Consider the following 23,864-nt stretch of genomic DNA (forward strand, 5'->3'; position numbering starts at 1 on the left):
CAGGGTGAGACCTTGTGTAAAATACTTCTTTTTAGAGTGCAGGCGAGGCTGCATGTGTAACTTGTGATGTGGGAAACTGGTTATAGTCCGTCCTGTTCTGTCCGTGATTTGCGGGCTGCGTGTCTGAGTTCGGTACAGGATATCCTCGTGCTCTCTCCTTTGAAAACACGGCAAGCGTAGGAAATAACAACACCATGTATCCTGCTGATAGGAAGGTATGTGTGTGACTGTTCAGAGATGTACAATGTATGGCCAGAGTTGCTTGCACGAGTACAGCGTGTGTTATCACATTCACCTCCAGACGGACGGTATGCCACGCTGGAGACAGTGCCGTATAGACGTGAAGGCGACCGTGATCGCTCTGCAGGGTTGTCGGCCGCCGTGTTTTGCTCCGTGGCGGGTGTAAACACGGCCAGCCGCACGTGGCGTGTGCCAGCTCCCCTCCCCACGCTCCACTGAGTCTACAGCATGCCGAGTATGCACCAAACAGCCTTCCTGGACTCCCTGTGTCTATCCTCACTGCATTTCTCAGAACCGGAAGACAAATCATGAAAGAAACACGCGGACATCGCTGCGTGGTTACTCCACGGTGTGTTGTGGTCGCGTCCTTTCGTCCTTGCCTCTGATTGGTCGAAAATGTCGGTCGTCAGCTGCTGCTGGATGAATGGGCGGTTGAGAATAGCACGGCTTGCCGTAATTTCTGAGTCAGAACTGGTGATTGTGGACGATCTGGGTTGACTATGAGGGTTAGTCTGGTATCCACGGCATGAAGAACACACGGAGAATGTGCAGCTAGGGGGTTACTTCAGCAGTGTTTCTACGAGTCAGCGTGCACGTAGGGTAACACTGGCAGCAGTACTGGAAGTGTTCACGTACTCCGAACGTGCCACGTGTGCAGCGCATTTCACGCCCGTACACGATAGAGTTTACATGCGCAAGCATGTATTCATTCATCCAGTCTGTCAAGCGTTTTCTTTATTGGTGGAGATAAAGATATAAAGCACCTTGTATAGTTTTGTTGCAGTACAATCACATTGTGTTATTCCCATCAAATATTGTGTTGTTCCCAAACCAGGTTAGCTCCAAAATTACCTTCTCGGCTTCGCTAAGGCAGCTTTTTATTCAGAAAATTAGCTGGTTGCAATTGCTGTGTTTCCATGGCAATGGCTCAGGTGTGGTCCATCTCTATTCTAAAGGAAAATTAAGGAAACTGCGTCATTTAGTCTGAGGTAAGGAAAAACAGGCTGGTGTGTATGTGTAAGTGGAGGGGGACCAGCTTGTTTGTGGATGAATTAAGGGATTTGGGGTTTTAGTAAATGTGGAAGTGGAGTAGAATAGCAGCTTGTTTTTGGAGGAGTGTACGTGATGGTCCTGATGAGTGTGCCTGATAGTCTGGAGTGTGTTTTGAGGGTCACTCCAGTCAGGCGTGTGCTGTCTATTTCTGGAGCTGGTGGCACTTCTTAACATAACTGTGCCTGGAAAATACTCTGGTCCAGTTTCACTGGCTACTATGACAGGCATGAAGAGCATTCTGGGTCAGGGGGTCTATGACCATGGTGGGGTGGGGCAGGTCGTCATGGTGATGGGTGGGGCAGGTCGTCATGGTGATGGGTGATGCAAGTCACCACAGTGATGGTTGAAATAGGAGAGTCATGAAGGATGGACCTGACTGTTATTAATTGATGGGCAAAATGGCATCAGTTTGTCATCAGGACATGCGAAATGTCCTCCTGACTTGTCAGTGCCCAGGACAGCTGCTGAAGGTAAAGAAGTCTTCCATGGCCACTTGCACAGATAAGAAGCAGATGGGAGGGTCTCAGGTTCTCCTCAGCTGACACCTTCAGGTTATCCCACCAGGTGTGTTGTGTTTCAGGTGAGACACGGTGTCTGGAAGGTCTGGGTGTCTGGAGGGTCTGTTCCATTCCAGATTGTATTTTCCAGTCATGTGCCAAGTTTGTTCCTGGGAAATGCCAATGGCTGATTGGAGTGTTTGCTATCTTGTTTACATTGTTGACAAACAGAGTTCCTGTTGTTTGGACCAGACAATGTAAACAAAGCCAGCTGACTGGCACCAGGAGTACATTATACAGACACAGGCAGACATCAGTCTCCTCATCACCAACACCAATAGGGCTTATTCACGTGACGTCATCACCCCTTCCCTCCGTGCGCCGCCATTTTGGTGTACCACCAGTCCAGCGAGGATTCTCGGTGTCTGAAGGTCTCTAACTCCGAGGAAAGTGAAGTCGTTTGCACGCTGTTTGACTATGCAAAGAGCTTCCAACCTCAAGTCATATTTTCGCTACAAAAATCGGATAGAAATTATCCATATTTCATCAGTGAGGGAAAGTTTTCGGAGATCCAGTCTACTTTACGAACACGGCAACAGTGACGGGGTGACAGCGGAGTCCATCGATCTTGTCTCTGTTATTTTGTTCTGTGAACGACTTTCTGCACACTCAGTTAAAAACGTACCAGGCTTACAACAACTTGATGAAAAAGACCTTGCGACAACGTAGTATCTGGACAAATACTGGATTGTAGGATGAGATTTAGTTGATAGAAGTAACGTTACGTAGTGATCGGGAAAGTTCGACATTCAGAAGTTGGACGACCACAGGATAGTATCCTGTGCCGCGGTTTGTACTTGTACTCTTGTTTTTTTTTTCATGGAAATTCATCAAAGAACTAGGGGACATGCTCCTGCTGTCGTTTATGGACTCCGCTGTTTGTTTTCGGAATTTCCCTTCGTATTTTCATTCCCGCACGGCTTAGAGAATCGCGAAGCAAATCTTACTGTTACCCAATCTGTGTGCGCTTTACCAGCGCAGAACCAACACCCCACGCCAAGACAAAGCACTGTGATTGTGAAACTAAACGTTTTGAACGGAAATGGTGCATTGCTTGGGAAATATTTACAATTTCTACGGCGAGTTGCATAGGGCCCCCTTGCTGGCGGGCTGACTGTGGTACACCAAAATGGCCGACTTCGCTCGTTGCTGGGGGAGGATCACGTGACTGAATAAGCCCTATAGGATTTGTTAGTTCTCAGATTAGAAATGAAAAGGCTGAATTAGTAGCCTGGTTAAATCTCGCTTATTGCGGCCTGCTCAACATTGCTGGTTCCCTGCAGGGAGGGGCTAGTTTAAAATACAGCCCTGGACAATAGAGTTTGTGTTACACATACTACTGAATTGGAATGTTGAATGTGTCAAGAATATATTATATCCTAAGCCTGATCCATGTTTTCTTTTCAGCTCAATTTTTACTTGCTTAATTCATTCTTGGCAAAATGTCAGGAACTAAGGAAATTTATTGCTGTAACATCCTCAAAGGTAGTAATAGCCTGGATGCCAGACTGTTTCCAGGGCCTACAGTCGCTTCTTGGCTCCAGTGCCAACGTGCCCCCAAGGAATTTTTACCACACAGCCCCCCTGAGTTAGACCCTGTAGAACTGAATAGCAAGATGTAGTTCACTCATTGCCTGTGACCCTGCAGCTCTCAGTGCTATAACATCTCAAACTGGACAGACAGTGTCAGACAGTTTCCTGTTCCAGTACTATATCATCTCCAAAGCCACCACTTCCCCTGTTCATGGCTCCACTGCACCTAAACATGTCAGACTTTTAATCCAGGAGTCCTTGGTTTATCAAAGGCCGAAGGTGCAGATCCAAACACACACACACATGAAACAAGTCTGAAGCTGTTACTTCCTCCTGTTTCCTCCCTCCTGACTTCAGTCTGTCCTCAGCAGAAGGAAGTCATAAGATTAAGAAGTCTGCTGCACAACTGACTGCTGCCCTTCCTGCAGACCCCCCCCCCCCCATTACCTAGAAGGTGAGAGCAAGGTCAAAACTTGCTCTTTGTTTGACTTTTCAAAGAACCTGATCAAAGCTAGTGACCCCACAAGGAAAGCTAACAGATCTGTTGAATGGAACGATATTGAAGACTAGGGATGGATAAATGTGTCCAGTTCTCACAAAGTTTGTCATTGGCCTCTCTCTCTAGCAATGCATCTTTTGAGTTTTGACAGTAGATGGGTACCAAACAGACATATGGTTTCCTAATGGGCCCAGATATGGACAATGGGTTAAAAAAAAATTCGTAAGGTATGGAGCCAAGGGATTTTAAAAATTATTTACAACATAATGATAAAAACGTATGGTTGAAGTACTGCCGGCAGAAGGCTACAGGATGTGTTCCTGGCAGGGAGTGTGACGCATGCAAGGTGGGGATGTACTGTCTATTCCCAGAAACGCCCAACAGCTCTGCCGTCCTGGCTTTGTACCAGCAGCAACCCTGTACCATCCCTGTAGCCTGGCTCTGTGCCATCCCAATCTGAAGGAACTCAATTTAACCTGGAAGGCAGCTTCCGTCAATGAAAGTAACTTCACCGGAAGTTACAGAACCTGCAGTACTGCTTGCGGAAGGTAGAGGTCCAGTCCATGTTTCGTGCTAGGCTGCCGGGATAGAATGGCACATGCTTGTATGTATGTTGCATGTGTGCACATGAATAGATTTTTAAGTCCCTTGCATTAAGTTTCTTAAGATGTCGGAAAACTGGTGAATACGTATGAGAGTTAAGGTCACTGACTGTGATGTTTCCTTCAGACACTCCTGTGTGCATTCCCCTTCAGGCACGTTAATGGTAATGCAGCAGCCAACCTTTTTGAGACCCGTCTTGCCTGTTTCTTCAGGCAGCTGGCGCTGTCCTGCACCAGACAGCCCTGCAGAGTTAATAAAGCCTATTTTGTAACCATTTGTCTCTCACCTGCTTCGTTTCACTTCCACAATAGCGCAGTTTTCTCACTCGGGATTACGGGATTTGTGTTCCCATGGCAACAGTCTCGCGGTGGTAATCGTGGACTAAGTCGTACACAGTGTTGTGTTACATGTGCACAGCGTTGCCAATGCGAAGTTATGTTTCGTTACCGCCAGACCAGCCATGCACTTCGGGTAACGTAACATCAACTTGATCAAGAAGTTCCCCTTTTGAAAGCCCTGTATTGCCACTTCTCTTACATAGTGGTTGGGTATGAGCTGTTACATCTGCTACAGTCCTTGATATGATTATGAAGGCCTGAGATTGTGGAGTGATTGCCAGTTATTGCAAGGGGCTTTTCAACCTCCTTGGTTATTGGCAGCACTGGTTTGGATTTCCCTGTTGACGCAGCTGAAGTCATGGGATTCTGGAATACTGTCTCTATTCTACATACTGCTCGTGGTCTTAACACGATACTTATACCAGAAACACTTAATCACTTAAACCTCCAGCAATCAGACATTGTCATTAGAACTGCCTGAGTACAGCTTTCACTACATGTATTATGAGTTTGTCTTGGGTATAAATTTAGATTGAAGATTTTAGACCTGGAGTAAATAATAGATGTGTTTGATAGGAGATGAGTGCAGGAAACGTAAAGTTTACTTGCTTTGTAGTTCATCTGGATTAATTCCCCCTTTATTGTTGGTTGTTCACACAATCAACCAGGCTCATTTCCCTTCCTATAGAGCCTGATGTTTGGTGTACAGGAAGCATTGTGTATCATTCCTGCATTATCCTGCACTACACAGGCTAATGAGCGCATTTTTACTGCCTTTGCCCCTCCCCCTAGTGCTGCATCATTGTACACACTCCCCAGGAGAAGGCCACACCAGTGCAATTTGTTGGTTCTTGAATTGACAAAGAATTACTGGAAGATTACATAAACACAGTCTGGTACACAGTTTCAGATAGTCAATACAGCCACATTCAAGGCTTTTTTTCTCCATCCTTCTATTTAACTTTATAGACATTTTGCTGAACCAAAGAACCAAACTACTAACTTGGTGTGGCCTAATGAGGGCATGTTTACAGTGGGTACCCCTCCTGCTGCCCCTCCCCCTGGTGCAGGCTCCAAGCTGCCAGCCCCAGACAGACCCAGTCAGCCTGATGGTTGGGTCCTGATTACGGCTGCTGCAGGCTTTGTTTGTACCCAGGATATCCCGCCTGAGCTCCTGGAGAGGCGAGGCCGGCGAGGCTGTGCTGCTCTGTTGTTCCTTGTGATCCTATGCGGGAAGCGGTGTTGTCCCTGCTGCAGGAATATTGTTGTTGTTGCCGGCCGGGTGGATTTTGTGCGCGTGGGAATCAAGCGGTGAAACCAGGTCTGTGGAACGCTGGGGAAGGAAACTCGACTTAAACCAGATACGGGACAAGGCTGGGACTCTTGTCTCCCACAGGCCTGTGTGTGTTTCTGTTCACACCTGGAGCTTTATCTGTTGAGGAACTACAACTTGTGCAACACTGGCTGGGTTTGCAACATTGTTTGCAGGCAAGACTGATGCATCTAATTTTGTGAGGCCTTCATGCTGAGGTAAACAAGCCCAATGCTTACATATGTATGATAGTCCCACTAACAGCATATGTTGTGTTATGTGTTAATCGGATGCCTATAGTTGCAGTTGTATTCACAGCGAATTGAGCCTCCATTCTGCCATGCATGCGGCCTCCTGCTGCTACAAAATAGCAGGTTTTGCACAATACAGGAGACAGTAATGGCTGTTCTCTCGCCCTTTTGTTATGTAGATGTGGCAGCGCCATGAAAATGGGCTGTAATAACCAGGCCAGATTTCAACAATATGTCACAAGCTGATGGGGAGGGGGGCAAGAGTTAGAAATGTCCTGGGCTCACTGTGTAAAATGGTACATAAAAAAAAGGGAAATCTGGCCTTTAGGTATGCCCTGTATCTCTTGTTTAGCACAAATTCTGCAGCTCTGTAGCTAAGTCTGTTACGTTTAAGTTACAGAGGTGGAATTTGCCTTCCTGGTGAGAAATGATATCACATAATTTTTGCAGAACTGCTCACACCAAGGAGGTTAATATAGAACGTCCTTAATTACTCACACTTAGAATGTTACAGTGTTTCATGTTTGAGCTTTTTTTATTCATGATTCATCAAGCCTGTAGGCTGACGAGGTAATTATAAGGGTCAGATCCACTATTTCACCGAGTATTGCGTGTTGTGCATTATTCGGGATAGAAAATTGGCTGGCTGAACTGGCTTTACCAATAGTTCAAGTAGACATTTGCATATAGAGATCTACTGTTTATATTATGTTGTATCTTGTAGGCTGTGCGTTGGTACAGAAACTAGTCTGGTGTTCTGTTGTATTGCTGGCCTGTCTACAGTATAGATGAGTCTGTTCTAATTAACTAGGGGCAAAGTCAACACAGTTCACCAAGCAGGCCAGTCTGTGGTGTTTACCTGCATGCAGGTCCCAGCAAGTTGTGAAATATTTGGGCTGCTTACTCACACGCTGGACGGGGCACAGATTAGTTCTGCACCGAGAGGCCAGCAAACACGGCACAGTGGACACAAATGGCAGTCTGCCAAGGGTTAATATTTGTGTACAAAATTATGCACTAAACAGTGCACATTGCCATTGATGTAATGGTGACGTAGCCCCCTAGCTGTGACGTAGCAGGCTTCAGCTGTAAGCAGTGCTCCGCCCCACGCCCCAGGGGGAGTGTGACCACTGCTATCAGCCAGACTGACGCATGGCCACATGCTTGTCTCAGTCCTGATTAAAACCATGCCTGGGGCAAGCCAAACTCATTACTCACACCAGACCTTTGGCTCTACAGTCTGTGCAGAAAAAGGCTCAGAAATCACCAGAGAAGCAGCTAAATCAGCTGGCATCTGGAGTAGCCAGACCTGCAGTGGTGAGGAGGGGGCAGGCAAGTTGAGTAGATGAGATAGGAGGCAGGTTTTGTTGCTGTTGTGCAGCCTGGCTGCCCTCCAGGGGAGAGATACTATCAGCCCTGTCATGCAAATGAGGCTTGACAGGCCTGACATGGGGTCGACCACCTATGCCCATATTTGGCTGCCTGTTTACTCACCCAGGGTTGATAAGTAGTAAAATGAGTTGAGCAACGGCCAAGGAAACTACCAAGTCATTTCCTGGGAACCTACCTAATTACTTAAAGCAGCTTTAAAAGTTCCTTGGATTCTGAAGAAGTTCCTACTCCACTCCTTGGCTGTGGTAAGGTGAGTTTGTGGAGTCTTTGGGCAGTGTTGTAGTGGATCCTGAGAACCGAGATCTGTTAGTGCAGTGGTGTATACAGAGTGTAGGGACAGAAAATGGGAGCTTACTGTGTTTACTTAGGAAGGTGCAGTTTAAACGGCCGGTGGCTCAACCGGAAAGTTGGCCCTGCGCAGGTAGACAGTTGTGACGTTGGTTATGAGCATCTGTGTGTTCCGTTGGATTTTTAATCACTAGGAGTGAGTAAATGCTGGTTGTGGTGTGATGTGTCAGACACATGTTAATGAAACGTTTAACCTCCTGAGAATTACCCAATTGTCCAACCCCCCTATTGTCTCCATACCTGTTTTGTACCTTTCAATTTCCTATGGGTTCGTATCCTCTGGGCAGCGAAAGGGAGGGGAAATAGGATGTTCTGGTGGGAAGTAGGTTTGGGAAGTGTTTCCTGAACCGGGGGTATTTATTGAAGGTGAGTTTTTCGTGTTGTTTAGTTTGGAGATGAGGTCATCGGACTTAGAACAGGTAAATCTGGTTTTTAATTTAAAGGTTGATCCCAGAAAAAAGCCGACATGGGGAAGAAAGCGTGCCTTCTCTTGTGCTGTTCTGTGTATATGTAGAGTCAGTTATGACAGGTACATGTCTGTAGGAAAGATCTGTGATGTCAGTCGGTGCCAAAATGTTGAGATTTTGGACCAACGTTGTCCAGTGGCAGTTGGAACAGTTACCAGCCCTGCCTGACAGCTGGTTACCGATTAACCAGGACTCCAGGCGATGAACTGCGGGCGAAATTTGCACAACATCGATTTCCTGTGTACAGAGATGAGATTTTCATTGCTCCGACAGTCGGGACTTTAGATAATGCATATCTGGGAATTACGCTTACGTCGGGGTGTATTTATTCACGGTGGAATCATGGCGTAATTCCATTTTGGAGCGACAGGGCTGCCTTATCAAGCCATGTAATCAAATAACGGCAGAGCAGAGTAGAAAACGTTGGTAATTCCCCACATTTATTCTGCGTTCCTCCTGTCTGCTTTCATTTCTGCCTGCCGAGAGTGGATGCAGTATCGTGAAAGCTTCATATCCTACTCAGAATTTGACAGAAATGTTGTACTGTAGCTATAGCTATAGCCATGCACAGTGTTTGTTGGAATTCTACAAACTGCTTCATTATGTATGTTCATGTTCTGCCTTCTACAAGATGTGCAGATATCTAATCCTGTCGTATCTGATCTGTAGCTCATACATTTGTCCCATCGAAATTGGGTACTGTTGTTGGTATGACGTGCTATGTGTGTAATGTACTGATATGTAGCTGCGGTTCTTGTTTATATGGTCTGTAGCTTGTCATAGTACTGGCGCTATCTCACTGGGAAGTTGGCGTAATCCTGAGCAGGCCTGTTTATTGTTCCTATGGTTGATTCCCAGGTATCTGCCTGACTAATCTGCAGGGGAGGGACTGTGTACCTTGTACTGATTATTTATCTTAGCTCTGGGATTGTTCAAGTGGAATTATCTCCACAACAGTTCACAGTCCAGCTTTGCCCTGTCATGTGCCATGTGCTCCATATGTTGTACATTTGTTACCCTTGGCTACCTGTGAACTTGGAAAGCTTGTATTTGACTTCTTACATTTGGTTTTGTGTTATTGTTATGGTTGTTTGAATGATTATATGTCCTTTTTGCACTGAGAACTTATAAGAAATCACATGATTATTACGTTCATTAGATTAGTTGCAGTTTTTAGAGGGATGGTTCTGTCATCTTTCACATTACACCAGTTACATGTTAAACTAAAGCTTCATACTCTGCCTTAATTGAAGTTTCCATGATATTTTAATCTGTTCTAAACTCTTTTCTTTTCTCTGTGTTTCTCCAGGGCTCCAGTGCTGAGTTGTAACCTGTGAACTAAGACAAAAAAGGAACCGCAGTGTTGGGACTACCGGACTGTTTTACCAGCCGCTGACTAGGATATAACCCAACACCACCTGAACTGTAGTGAACTGTAGCTGAACTGTAGAGCTGTTTAATCAGAGACTGACGATGTATCCAACGCAGCTTGCCAGAAGACTCTCTGCTCTGACTGGAGCTTTATTAGTGCTGTTAACGAACCTGAGCTCGTTATGTGGTGGTTTCCCGGAGGACCTGTACCCACTGCACCAGATCCCTTACACTGAAGGTAAATACACTGTAGGATGATAAAGCTATTAATGTAGAAGAGTGTAACTTATACATACATTATGTGCCATACATGATACAGCCAAGATAAACACTATATAACTTAGACCTAATGTAGAACGCACTATAGCTTATACATCACATCTCGTGTGTGACATTTTACCCGCAGAAAGATAAATGTTCAAAATCATGAACCATACAGTATAGATAGATACTGAAATTGATGCCTAAAGTATGGTAAACCAAACATTCACAAACGGCATTTGGTTACTATGCATTATAATTTATATTCAAACGCTACAAGTATAACATCATGATTCATGTGATATTCCACCACAAAAATGAGCACTGCCTGTATGAAAGCTTAGAGTTATGAAATGATGTTAGAAAGAAAATCTAGTGTTTAGACATTTTCCTAAATAGAAAATTTCAGAACTTCCATTATTTTGTTTTTGTAGCAGACTGCATGAGTCCTAACAAAATCCTGGGAGTATTTTTACATCTGGTGTTAGTTTTGCTGTACCTGAATCCACTCCAAATATGTCTGTGTAGGATTTCCTTATCACTGTGTGCAAACATACACATAGTGCACAGGAAGCCTCAGCAGGTGTGAAAATACAGGGAGGAAATATATACATATAGCACCCCCCCCCCCCCCCCCCAACCCCATGTTAGGGTGACCTTGCTTGGCCAATGGAACTGTATGTTGCTATGGTGATGTGAGGTCATCCTGCCCTGATCCCAGCAGTGATGTTGGTATGAATTATTCAGGAACTGTCAGTGGCTCACTTCGGCTTAGGCTACTTGGAATCTTAATTCTGTCTTGCCCACTGTTTCATATTCCACCAGTCCAGAATGCTACATTCAGCAAAATAGGCTGTGAAAGTTTTTGTTTGTTTTTAACAGCTGAGACTTGATGCTAACACTGTAAGTCTGGTTCAGGCCAGGACATGGTGCTGTGCAGAAAAAGATACTTTCAAGAAATTAAAACACTTGAAAATATTTGAAAGCATTTTTTGAAAGTTCAAAAAACAGTTCAATGTTCATTTTAAATGTATTGACTTGACATTAGACTAAATGCTGATCTACACCAAACAGGGCTTGTGTAGAAACATGAATTATGAATGAAAACTACCCTTGAAAAAAAGTCAGACCTCACATTGACAGATATAACATATAACATGAGTCTACACAGGGAGTAGGATGTTCAGTAATTGTACCCATGAGAGACATTTGGTGCACATCGCTGCCCTGAATGTTGATGTCAGCGTTGCTGCGTGTTTCCTGAATATCGTATTATAAAGACTTTATAACAACGGAGCCAGGAGAAATCCGATAGATGCAGTAAATAATGTATAAGTCCTTAACCTGTAGTTACAGAGTCTGCTGCTGAATACTGATCAGTGCAGAAGGCACGGGAAAGGGAGCCGCAGGCTGCATAGAAATGGGGAAGGAAGGATTCCATTCTTAAAACCTAGTGTCACTCCCCACCAATCTCATTAGTTGCTTCACGGGGTTCAAGAACAGAATCTGATAATTCGGAACTGCAATATCAACTTGGAAAATGGCCTGTACCTCAAGGCAAACTCAGTTTCAGGGATCGATATTATTCATAACCACTTAGAAGTGTTACTCCTAGCCCTTCATTTTCATATTGCTAAATTTGGGGCTTTATGATGCCCATGAACAAAGTTAATAGTTCTGTGTCAGATTTTTTTGTGTCCCTTCATAGGTAGGTTTGTACTTATACATCCTGTAGCCACTACAGGGTCCCTAACTCAAAGGAAACCTCCAAACACTGCAATCCTCAAACTGTTTCCAAATCAGCAGGCACTTAGGAACTCTCCCGGCTCCCACTTATTGAATGGAAGGGAAACATCTTCCCATTCAGCCCATAAAGCGACCATTCCGCGCGACGCGGAGAAAGCTTTTTGGCGAAGTGGTCCCCTCCGCTGTGATCATGGCGTCTTTGGGGATTCGTTAAAAGGAAATGATCAGAAGGGGCCGAGCTTTATCGCTGGCTGAGTGGCAGAGTGCGGCGCATGAGGCCACGTTCCTCCGCTCAGATTCAAGTTGGCTATAAATAAGCAATCGTGTCCCGGATTAAAGAGCAGACTGAGGAATTATGGAGACATGAAAAGATGTGCCTCTCGGATGAAGAGGGCTGAAGAGTTAAGGCGACTTATTTTCAGGGTGACTTGAGGAGTAAATGTTCTAAAGGAAGGTGAACAGATCTGAAGGCTGCTCCAGGGAATGAGAAATGAGAGGATCTCCGAGCCTCAGTTCCCACAGAAAATGGGAATTAAAAGTTAGACAGAAAGTTGGGGGTAAAAGTTTGTAGCAGCCCACCTTTAGGATGGCACAACTTCTTCATAGAATCACAAATTGAGCAAGAAAAATGCCAGGAGACAGTCCACACTTTGATGGGCGAGGAGAAAATTGTGACAAACAAGCCACGTTGATAAAGTCGTCTTGTAAAAAACGAAAATTAGTGCCTACCATGTTCATGAATGTCCTAAATAGTGTTATCTGGGAACATGTTGTCTCTTGAATGAAAGTTTTGCGGCATTTCCAAACTATGGAAGAGAAGGCATGACTGACTGGAAGGCTACGATTTTTGTGTGTGTATATTTGCAGGATGAATATTTCCCGTTTTGTTTTCTGCCAGGATCACCTGAATATGAGGTTTTCTGTGGACATCGGCACAATGACGAGTTTTCGAACTGCTCGCACAACTACGAGTTCCAGCTGCTGAGGGAGCTGGCGTACGATGGAAGGAACCACCTCTTGTTGGGAGCGAAGTAAGTTTTGCAACTATGATAGCGCATTGATGTCAATTTTTCTCTATCAATCATAAAGTTTGTGTTGGTGAAACTAGGACAGCTGAAAATGTCTTGTGCCATCGTCTGTGTGAGGGAGTACAAAGAAACAACTTTTGATGATGTCACAGATTTCAGTCAGGTCCAATGCAGATTTGTGTCGCTCAGATGTTGCAGATTTATGAAGCTCTGGAAGTTTTGTGAATATCTGTCAGTTAGTTTTAAGCTAGGATTTTGATAAAGTATTCCAGGCAGCTATGTTTTATTACTTTTTTTGTTGACTGTCACTTTGAATCAATGATTTGCTTGTGAGACAAGCACAAAAGTACTTTGCAAGAAAAGAACAAGATTGGAAAGTTTGACAAATAGTACAAACTTCTAATAAATTCTATGCAAGTCTGATGTCAGGTAATGACATATCAGACAGGCTGTTATGAAGGTGATGTAATAATGTGCAGCCAATAAAGAAAGCTCCAAGTTCTAACAGCCCCAACTCTACCCTTTTGTAGCCTGGACACCAGACTGTTTCCAGGGTTGCCACTGGCCAGCCCCTTTGAGTTTTAGGGCCAACATGCCTCCAAGAAAATTTTACCACAGTTCGTATGGTGTAACTCAGGCACTATGGGTAAATTTTAATGAGGGCATGTTGTCCCTGGAACCAGAAGCTGGTCTTTACAAACCCTAGAATCAGTCTGGCTTCCAGGCTACCCCTGTCACTGCCAGGCTTGGTTAGAGCTAGGCTTCAAAATGACAGGGCTAAATGCTGCAGGGTTAGAGGTCAGGGTCTGCAAATGTCAGGGAAAGGCAGATGAACAAGTGAGGACATTTACTATTTTGGATAGAGGCCAAATTTTCCCTAGTGGTAAATTTGAAGTTATTTCTTTTGACATAACCCCCAAACAGGTCAGGAATATTGCTGTCTCCCAACTGACAGTAAATGGACACTAAAGTTAGGTCAAGTAGAAAAAGCCTGACCTTTTTTAAAAATTTTATTTTATTTTTCTCCAACTTTTTTGAGAGCTTGAAACAGGATGGAAAATTTAATCTTGAGGTGAACTATTGTTAACCGTTGTAAACGTGATTTTGAAGTAAAGTGGTTTCATACTTCAGACTGTTTTTCTCCACTTGTTATGCCCACAGAATCCTGAATACCTGTATTGTACAGGAACATGATTTTGAACAACAAAGGCTGCCTTGTGCAGCAGCCCAGAGTGGCTTCAGTTGAAGCATGGCCAGTACAAGGCCTGATGTTACAGTATTGTAATGCAAACCAGCCATTGTTGGGCTCCACTCAAGCCTGTACCATCAATCATCCTATCAGCAGCCCAGTGGGGAATGACCTGGGTCAGAGGTTAGGGGTCAGACTTCCCATGAGTCAGCCGTCACTGATGCAGGGTGGTACCACCAGCAGGTGGCGGGGAGGGTCAGGCCACTCTGGCCTTCCCTGGGGGTGACAGGATCGGGATTGTAACCATTAGCCTGCTGCCGTGTCACAATAAGAGTATTGTGTGTTCTGATGTTGGGCAAATAATTACTGTAGCCTGCAGGTAAAGTTCCCCAGGAGGGATATTATAGAAGCTGATGGAGCTGTCTGGTGAAGGCAAGGTCATGTTCAACATATACAGGATAGTTTCTGAGAACCTCACTAATGGATCTCCTGATAAAGCCCCAAACTCCTGAAAGCTGTGCAGATAAATGTTGCTCTCTCCACTCACAGCTTTGGTCTTGTTGTAAATTCAGGTAACAATAACATACTGGACATGATCATCTGCAATGGCATGCAGGAGCAGTATGAACTATCATCATCATCATCATCAAACTACCATATCTTGTACTTTTGGCTTTCCTGCCTGCACACAGTCATGTCAGACTAGCATTCTAGTACAAAATTTTGGGTGAAAAATGTCTGTAAGCAAGAGAACCCAAAAGTCAGGTTTATGTAACTATGTTGGGGAATCTTAGAAGGTGGTGAAGTGTTGATGAAGCAATTTGATAAGGTATAAAGGTAGTCAGCTCTGTGGAAAATATGTGATGTGAAAATTCCAGACTGAAGTGCTGTAATCCTGATAGAGAGCCAAACCAGGGGATCTGATTCTTTGTCATAACTCATAACTCAAAAGCCCTATTGTGACTCCAAACATCAGAATGGGCCTCCAGTATTCCTGCCATTCCTGGCGTTACTCCAGGGAATGCAGCTTGAGAAGGGATCAACATTCCCAACAAAACAAACCTTGGGGATCCGGCTGATAGACAAGCTGATTTACTCCATGTTACTTTTAAATCAATCAAAATTTCATCCTGTCTACCTTGTCCTAAATCCTTGGACACAGGACACTTCTACAACTAGTAGTAAAAGTTGTTCTTACATTGCTCTGAGAAATTCTACTTACAAAAAAAAGCAGCATGACTAATGCCAATGATAGACAACCTCAACTCTTGGTGGCACAAAGTAAAAGTGTGTGCTTGTCTCTTTCTCCCCAGCGAATGTGTCACACTTAATTGTATCAAAAACTTGTTTGTCATATCCAAATGATCAGCCCTGACCTAAACTAAAACAATATTACAAACCCTAATCTGTCAATGTCAATCTAAGGGGAAGGAAATAGGCTACTACCCTAGGGACACAGCCATGTTTCTGTAACTGCAGTTTGATGTTCCTCTGGGCCCTTCTCTCTGCACCTACTGATCTTACTCTCATGGACCAAATTAAATTCCAACAACATCAATGGAACACAATATGGAAACACCGCAGAAATTCCTGCCTTTCTCCTGTTGGAATTTCCCCTGAGCATTCCTTATTTCTGCACTAATGGAATTGATAAAGAGATGGAGTGCTGAGATGAGGGTGGAGCTTTAATTATGCAGAAATGCTAACAGGAAACCTCCAGCAAATCTTAATCCCCTCATTAATGATATTACTGTTTCCTGCCTTGATGGGATTAATTAATTGATTATAATAATCTGGCAAGAACCACTTCCCCGTAAAGGAGTGGTTCTGGCATATAACCCACTTCCTTTCAATGGCAAACTTCCCGACCCTACACGACCCGCTTCCTTCTGATGTGTGTACCTGCACGCCCCACCTCAGTAACCCATTCTCCTGTAGTGCCAGGCATTGCCCTACCTTAAAGTTAGTCATGCATCAAACGTTCGAACAATTGTCTTACCTCTGACATAAAACCCAACCCTCTATTACTATGAATCATTCATGAATGGAAACAGAAAGATTTCCTTATTTAAGTTAATCATTATCCTATCCCTAAACAAATCCTTGTCCAAGTTTTCTGTCACCAGGACAGGAGCACATTTTTGATTCAGAAAAGCACACTTTTTCTCTGGCCCAGGTAAAAAAAAAGTTTAGTAAAGCTACTGTTCTTGCATACTTGTGGTGTTGTTTAAATGTGTGTTTTGTACACACTGTACTAATACATGTTTTGTGTTCATTTTTTAAGTCTACTTGCCCATCTTTGAAGGTATCTGTCCACATCCTGTTTATGCATATATAGAGAGCCCCCCCCCCATGAAGGTTATACATACAAAACACCTGTTATCGTCAGCTAGACCCTGTCACAGTGTCAGCACTGTGAACTTGAAATTGTAACATGTAACTAGTATCCCCCAGATTCTTCTAAAACCCATGGATGTACTACCGTAGTATTTTAGAAGAATGAGGGAGATAATTAGCAATAGATAAGTAGCAGATGGTAGCAAGCAAGACTGGGAAGAAGTTTTGCCATTTCCTCCTGTCATATCATTTTGTTGTGGTGTCTGAAGTGACTTGCTTGACAAATAGGTGTGCAAGAACCATGGGGAGGGGGGGGGTGGTTGTCTTGTGTATCGTCTTCACCGTGAATCATTCTTGTATGTAGGCTACAGTGTTTGTTTCTTGTTACTGGGACATCTCTGTTACTGTATGAAGAATAGTCTCCCTATCAGGCGTTGTACATGTGCCTGCCCTCCCCACACCAGTACCTGCACTCAGCACCTTAAACTTTTTTGTTTCTTACCTGCCCACACTTCGGGGTTTGTTGTCTTTACGGCTCTCTGATTATTGTCCTACCTGTCGTCTGTACGCTGCGCTCACTTTCACACCTTTGTCCTGCCTGTTTTCCATTACGGAAGCGGCGCGGGTGAGGTCCAAAGGCGAGAAAGGATGCGTGACGCTGTGTTCTGTGTATTTATCGTTATCCCCACTCACACTTCTGGTGAAAGTTGTTTCTGGCTGGCTTAAAATTGCTGGAATCTCTGAGTTAGAATAACAAGCTTTGTGTATAAGGAACATTTTAGGCATTGGGACCAAACACACATCCGGACAAGGAGAGGGGGGCATTGTGAAGATACTTTTTGGCGGGGGGGGGGGGGGGAGGGGAGTAGAATCACAATGTAGAGGGGGAATGAGTCAGCAACTCCAGATTCCATCCTGCTGAATCTGTTGAACTTGACTTTAAGCCTCTTGGATTAATCAGAGTCTTAGTTTGCCGGAAGGATGGATTAAGGTTTGAAAGGAAGAACCTGTCAGAAGTGGTGTATTGAAGCAGCTTAGTGCCAGGGCTGATTACAGTGACATGTAGGCATTATATAAGGACCAGATTTTCCCACTCAGAGCCGAAGTGATGAAAAGAAAACTCTTATCTTGCAATACAAGACACCCTTTTTGCTGGGTCCTGTCTCCACATCAGCTTTCATAAAGAATATTATCTCGGAATAATCCAGATTGTGTTAATTGTTTGTAGACAGGGCCTTGAAGAGGAATACAAACAAACAGAAGAGTAATCTTTAAGACGGACCAAGGAGCAATCCTAAACTTAAGACAGGAAAGCAATCTTGTGCAGGTCTGTCTCCATAGCAGCTGCAGGGGTCACAGATTCACGTTCAGGTCACAAAAAGCTTTGCAAACAAATGGCCGATCAGACGCAGTAACAGGCGCTGGGGCTAAACCTAGCATGGAGACTCCAGACATTAGACGTGCCTCCTGGCTCGGTTGTTTTCTTTATTCCTACCAAGGAGTGATTTTTTTTCCAGCGCTGTTATTACATTTTACAGGAACCCGCAAACTTCTGATGAGACTTTCATGATTGCTCATAAGCAAGTTGATCTTGGGGAAAACAAGACTTTAAAGATTGTAAATTGCAACCCCCCAGGAAGAATTCTTTCCTGTTAACTGTTGACTGTGTACATCTGTAACTCCTGTGGAGAAACCCTTGTTACTTCGTGCTTACGGAAACGCTGCATCTAGTTTGAAAAAGGTCTCATCAAACCCCGCGTGTAATATCGCGGGATTACATGACAAAATCCTCCTGTCCTCAGATCTGACAGCCTCCATCCATCTCTCCCCTCCCGCCCTGCCTCCTCACACAGCAGCCAGCAGCCCTAATTTAGACGTCTGTCTGCGCTAAGACAAACCTTAATTGACAAGTTTTTAGTTGTGGAGAAGCTAAGAAACTTTGTCTGCCCTGTTGTCTACTGCGTGGGGTCGTCACACGCAGGGAAAATAACCTGCATGCATATCTATCACTAGATCTGTTAAACATTCAAGGTCATATCTAAGCACGCAAGGTCACTTCAGGGGACAAAAGCCAAACAGGGAAAAATACTTATGACCTTTAAGTTGCTCCATTAAGAGGTTTTGAGCTAATATTGAGAGATGATTTATTTGTTCACTGCGGGGTAAACTGGGATTAATGTCGAGGCATGTTTAAAGACTGCTGTGTGTTTAGGTGATAAATTTGGGCGGATTTTATCAGTGTGGAGATTTATTTTGTTTCTTATTAATGGTGACACAGATGAAGTTTACTTGCATTTGATAATGGGAGCCTCTGCCTTCATCCAATAAATCATTTTCCAATGGGATTTGTTTTCCAGACATTCATTGACTTTAAGTAATAGTATCACTTATGTTAGACCTTCACACTATCTTGCTGACTATATGTAGTGATGTTTGTTTCACTGTCACGACTGACATGCTGCAAAGATGATGATAATGATGTGCAATGATGATGATGATGTTGGTCTAGCCTTGCATGTGGATATCCCTTGTATGATGTCATCACCCCTAGAACTGCTTAATATAAACTTCTCTCATCACACTAAGACATCCAGCATCTTGGGAAGCATGCCAAGTTTGGCCTTCTCCTCCCAAGGAGCCCAGCCAGCTCCTTGCCAGGGATAAGATGTCTTCAAATATTTACCCCCTTCCCCAGTGATAAACGATGTTTGACTTCCCACCTCTCCAGTTTTCTCAAGTCCCTGTCAGGAGGCAACTTCTCGAGACACCAGTCTCCCTGTGAAATAACTCCGAAAGAAGTACATTGAGAAGCTATTTAAACCAGTCTCCTGTGAAATAACTTCATTTTTGCACAAGGAGATAATAGTGTAGAGTTTTGTGACATTCCAATAATAATTACCATTGGATCCAAAGTGGCCATAGAAAATACTGCACTGAAAGCTTAGTCACAAACCTTTTTCTTTTCAGATTACAGATTGCTGTTTTACTAATTCTAGCTGTTATGATTGTGCAAATGACTGAAAACTGTCTTAACAATATGTACACATCTGTTCCTTACTAGTCCTTTGAATGGGTAACATACCTGTTTCTCACCTGTAATGTGTTTTGTTTTTTGTGTTTTTCAGAAACCATGTCTTCCTGGTGGATGTTGACGACTTCCAGATATTCAGATCGGTGAGTTGTCACTAGTCAGCACATTTCTGGTCTGTCCAGTGGTGCTTGGATACAAATTAAGAAGTGAAAGTGATTGGTGTCATGGTAAGAAGCTGTGAAAGTGAAAGTTGTCTTGCTAAAAAGCAGTGAAAGTGATGTGTGTCATGGTGAGAAGCTGTGAAAGTGGAAGTTGAATTGGTAAGAAGCAGTGAAAGTAAAAGCTGTCAGAGTAAGAAGCTGCAGTGAAAGATGTTTTCACCCTCAACCAAAGTGATTGAATATACAGAAGATTCAGTTTCTCCTATAAGAAAGGAACTGTTAGACTGGGAGACACTAAATCTGTCATCAGCACTGCAGGTTACCTGGGCAGGGCAGTTTCCTGTCCATCAGCAGAAGTCTAAAGCAAACAGCCTCCATACTATAGCACATCCCAGTGGCACCTGGCTGGCATGTCTCCATTTGTTTGCCCCCACAGTGGCCTCTGTGGCAGGAGTCTTACTGATGAATTGATATTTGAACAGAGAAAAGTAGCCAGAAAACAAGACAAGGTCTGCCCACTCAAGCAGGCGGAAGATCTCATCTTAGATAAGAACCTTTAACCCTTGAGAAAGCTGAGGAGGACAAAGGGATGTAAGAATGTTGTTTGGCAGTAGAGATGCTGTTGTTGTGGACTGTTCTGCTGTGTTGGTAAAAAAAATTCTGCCATGTTGGTAAAAAGAATTCCTTTCTTTCAGAAGATTGAGTGGAAGTCCACTGAGGATGACCAGGGCATGTGCCAGATGAAGGGACTGATGAAGGTAGGTATTCTCATCAGGCAGAGGTACTTAAGACCTTTGTGGTCTTGCATCACAGTTGAGTGTGTGGAAAGTAAAATCATGAAACAACACAAAGGCCTTTCTGTTACAAAAATTTTGTGTGTATTTTCTATCCCACACTTGTGATCTATCAGACAACCTTTGTTTTAGGTCATGTTCATCATTTCAAAGAGATAACAAAATATGATGGGATTGACTGTTGTGCCATGATGTTGTGTTGATTGCTGTAGCCAAATATGATGATGTTGAAATAAATATGATTGGATTTACTGCACCTTAATGTCCATATTGCAATAGAAAATACTAAGCTGTAAGTTCCCTAGAAGATCCATGTCAAGAAACAAACTAAAGTCTTCCATGTCTCCTGCAGCACGAGTGTCACAACTTTATCCGCGTTCTGGAGCTCAGGAACGACTCCACGCTGTTCGTGTGTGGGACCAACGCATACGACCCGAAATGCCGAGACTATCCGGTAAGCACCATTTTGTTTATCAATGTGTCATTTCCTTGGTGAAGCATGAGAGACAACACTTCTTGCTTCTGTGTTTTCCACAACTCTCTTGATCTGAACCAAAGCTTTATTCGACCTCAAGTATAGTATGTAGCTAGTCTTTTCCCTTCTTGTATTTAATGCCATCTTCAGTTCGCTTTTATGTTAAAAACTTTTGTTAAACTACACCTACCATAATTAGACCCTGTCAGTTTCCCAAACATGATACACACACATACAAATGTACCTTTCTACACTATCCTGCAATTTCTCTCCCTTTCAGAGCCTGATCCTAAGAATTGAGGCTACTAAATGTGTAACATAAGCTTCCCTGTGTCACTGGACAATCACAGACGTTAATTGGTTCTGGCACTTCCAGAGTTGAGCCTATTCAGTTTTCACCCTGTCCTTAGACCCTGACTACTTGTTCGCACACCAGCCAAACTGGCCCCTAATTTAAGTATTCAGTAAATGCCTGTTACAAAAACCTATGTTAGATATACATCCTGTTGGACCACTTATCCTATACCGCAAGGATTTCGAAAAGTGCTGGGATTTGCCATGAGATGTGAAGACCAGATAAATGCTTTTGTCCTCTGTATCCTTGGAAACCAGTTCCTCCTGTAGGTCAGAGGTCAAAGCTTGATCCTGCAATCTTCTGGCAAAGGAGTCTTGATTGTCAGGGCCTTTTCTTTAAGGGGAACCCCTGAGATAAAGAAGCCAGGTCTGAGGTATTTAAGACGAGCTACATTGTATGTATCCTGCGTAGCCCCTGAAGTCTCACCTTAAAGACCAGAGGTCCGTCTCTCCCATAACTCAAACTCAGGCTTATAAGATCACTTCCCCCAGACAGTCCTCCAACCTGTAATTTCCACTAAGCCTGCCATTCCCCCAAACTGCTGGACAGTCTCCATCTTAAATCACCTGCTGACGGGGCCCTTAATACTGGATGACCCTGGTTGATAGACTTGTCTCTAATGCCAGGACGGTTTGGCCATGATCAGTAATGATGGACACTTACTGCAGGTAATTGCCATTTTTGTTGGCATGATGGAAAACTTTTTTGTTGTTGTGGGGAGCTTTTGCGCTCCATGTGGCATCTGATAGATTTGTCTTACCTAAATTGTACTCCGCAATCTCTGTGTCATGGAGGAATGAACGTCACTACAGCTCACCACACAGCACCAGACATCAGTCTGATTGACCCAAACCTGTAGGGAGTGTGCTGGAAATGGTTACAACAGGGAGAGATGCTCATTCTGCACCTGCAATTTACACCATTCAGAACAACCACCTCTCCACAGTATGATGGACTATTACGTGAGTGTGGGCTGTATAGAGAGAGTGATTTGGGCATGAGGGCTGTATAGAGAGAGTGGATGACTATGGCCATGTAGAGGGGCTTTAGCTTTGAGAAAGTCCTGATTAAAGTGTGAAGTGGAAAGCTGAATACAAGATCTAGACTGCAGTTTGAGGTTTGAGGAAGTCCTGTAAAGTTTGGAGCTGAAGACATGACGGATCGCTCCTCACGACTGCTGCCCCTCGCCGCCACCCCGATTCGTCATCTCCTGCTTCGCGCAATTAAAATAATCATCACGAGACGCTCCTTTCCGCGGGAGCGCGGCCAAAACGCCGCCGCCGCTGCCTCCATGCATCATCCTGACAACCAGCAATTTCATGCCGAGCTTCTGTCAGACGAGCGTTGTTCCTCCTCATACAGATCAGCCAGGAATCCCCGTCCTCAGCACCCTTTAATTCCCGTCCCAGGAAGGACACTTGGCCCCTCGGGGAGCGTGCTTTGTGAGGGAAACGGTTGCCAGGGTAACGGTTTCTAAAGGCGATTGTGCTCCGAGTGTTCCTGCTCATTTCCTGTGAATGGGACGTCGCCTGTGATGTGGGAGAGAGAAAGGACTCGGGAGGAGTGAATAGTTTGTCGGGGCGGCTAATGGATTTGTCAAGTTCAGGGTCTGACCTGAGTGAAGCACATACGACAGCGATTACGCACGAGCATCAAGCTGCATAACGGGTCGATCATTGCGGAAAATACTCGTGCAACAAAACACAGATTGGGGAGGGGGAGAAAAGAGGGGGCATGCTGAAAAACATTGTCCTTGAGCATCTTGGACTGAAAGCCAAAGAATCTAAGTGGCACACAAGTTAAGAAAAATGTCTGGTACAGATGAAGTATCAGTTCAGGATTGAAAAAAAAATTTCGAGCCCTGCTGACATCAGTACTAACCCAGTGTGCGTTAAGGCACAGCCTGCGTAGCGGCGGGTTCCGGGATTGATGCTGGTTTTCCCGAGGACTGAAGCGGCAGAACAGATGACCTTTGCTGGCTGTCCGGCGGGAGATTCAGCGTCATTAAAACAAACTGCAGGGCCGGTAATAAACCTGAACCAGGGCCAGATGGGACCTCATAGCGCGGGTAGCAAACACGCAGGAGAAGCAAGACCACTCCTGTTACAGGCAGCATAGCAGGACAGGATGGTCCATCAGCAAAAAGGATTTCCCTGAGCTTTCCATCACTCTGTCTCACGTACATGGTGCTATACATTGTCCCAATCTTATCGTAAGTTACATATCACAAATTTATTCAAACTGTTAAAATGATTCAAGTCGAGTCAGATCCATCACTTATTCAAAACATCATACTAGTAAAATACAGTGCAGTATAAATCATGGTCCATAACTATGCCTGTTACATAGATGTCTCGTAGCTATTTAAAACCAACGCAATGCCAATGCAATACTTGTGAATTGTCTGTTGAAAATACTTACTAGTAGACTACATACAAAAGGACTTTACACCAATCACACAACTTTGACTACAAGACCCCAAACACATGTACACAAATCCATGAGTTGGCTTCTTATCCTTTT

At 44.2% G+C, this 23,864-nt stretch overlaps 1 protein-coding gene across 12 annotated transcripts in view; it reads left to right on the top strand.

Moving 5' to 3' along the window:
* LOC118409584 (semaphorin-1A-like) overlaps nucleotides 1-23,864 on the top strand; it is an 85,844-nt gene that overhangs the window by 47,908 nt on the left and 14,072 nt on the right. For 8 of the 12 annotated variants that reach the window (XM_035810700.1, XM_035810699.1, XM_035810709.1 and 5 more), the window contains 5 exons: nucleotides 9,903-10,202; nucleotides 12,870-13,002; nucleotides 19,651-19,699; nucleotides 20,413-20,475; nucleotides 20,864-20,965. In XM_035810700.1, coding sequence (XP_035666593.1) covers nucleotides 10,067-10,202; nucleotides 12,870-13,002; nucleotides 19,651-19,699; nucleotides 20,413-20,475; nucleotides 20,864-20,965 — 483 coding nt within the window. In that variant the 5' untranslated portion in view covers nucleotides 9,903-10,066. Of the gene's footprint in view, nucleotides 1-5,897; nucleotides 6,354-7,860; nucleotides 8,029-9,902; nucleotides 10,203-12,869; nucleotides 13,003-19,650; nucleotides 19,700-20,412; nucleotides 20,476-20,863; nucleotides 20,966-23,864 lie in introns of those variants that run through there. The other 4 variants (XM_035810706.1, XM_035810703.1, XM_035810707.1 and 1 more) reach the window with 4 other exon arrangements.

Source organism: Branchiostoma floridae, chromosome 2 (assembly GCF_000003815.2).
Source record: "Branchiostoma floridae strain S238N-H82 chromosome 2, Bfl_VNyyK, whole genome shotgun sequence".
NCBI lineage: Eukaryota > Metazoa > Chordata > Leptocardii > Amphioxiformes > Branchiostomatidae > Branchiostoma > Branchiostoma floridae.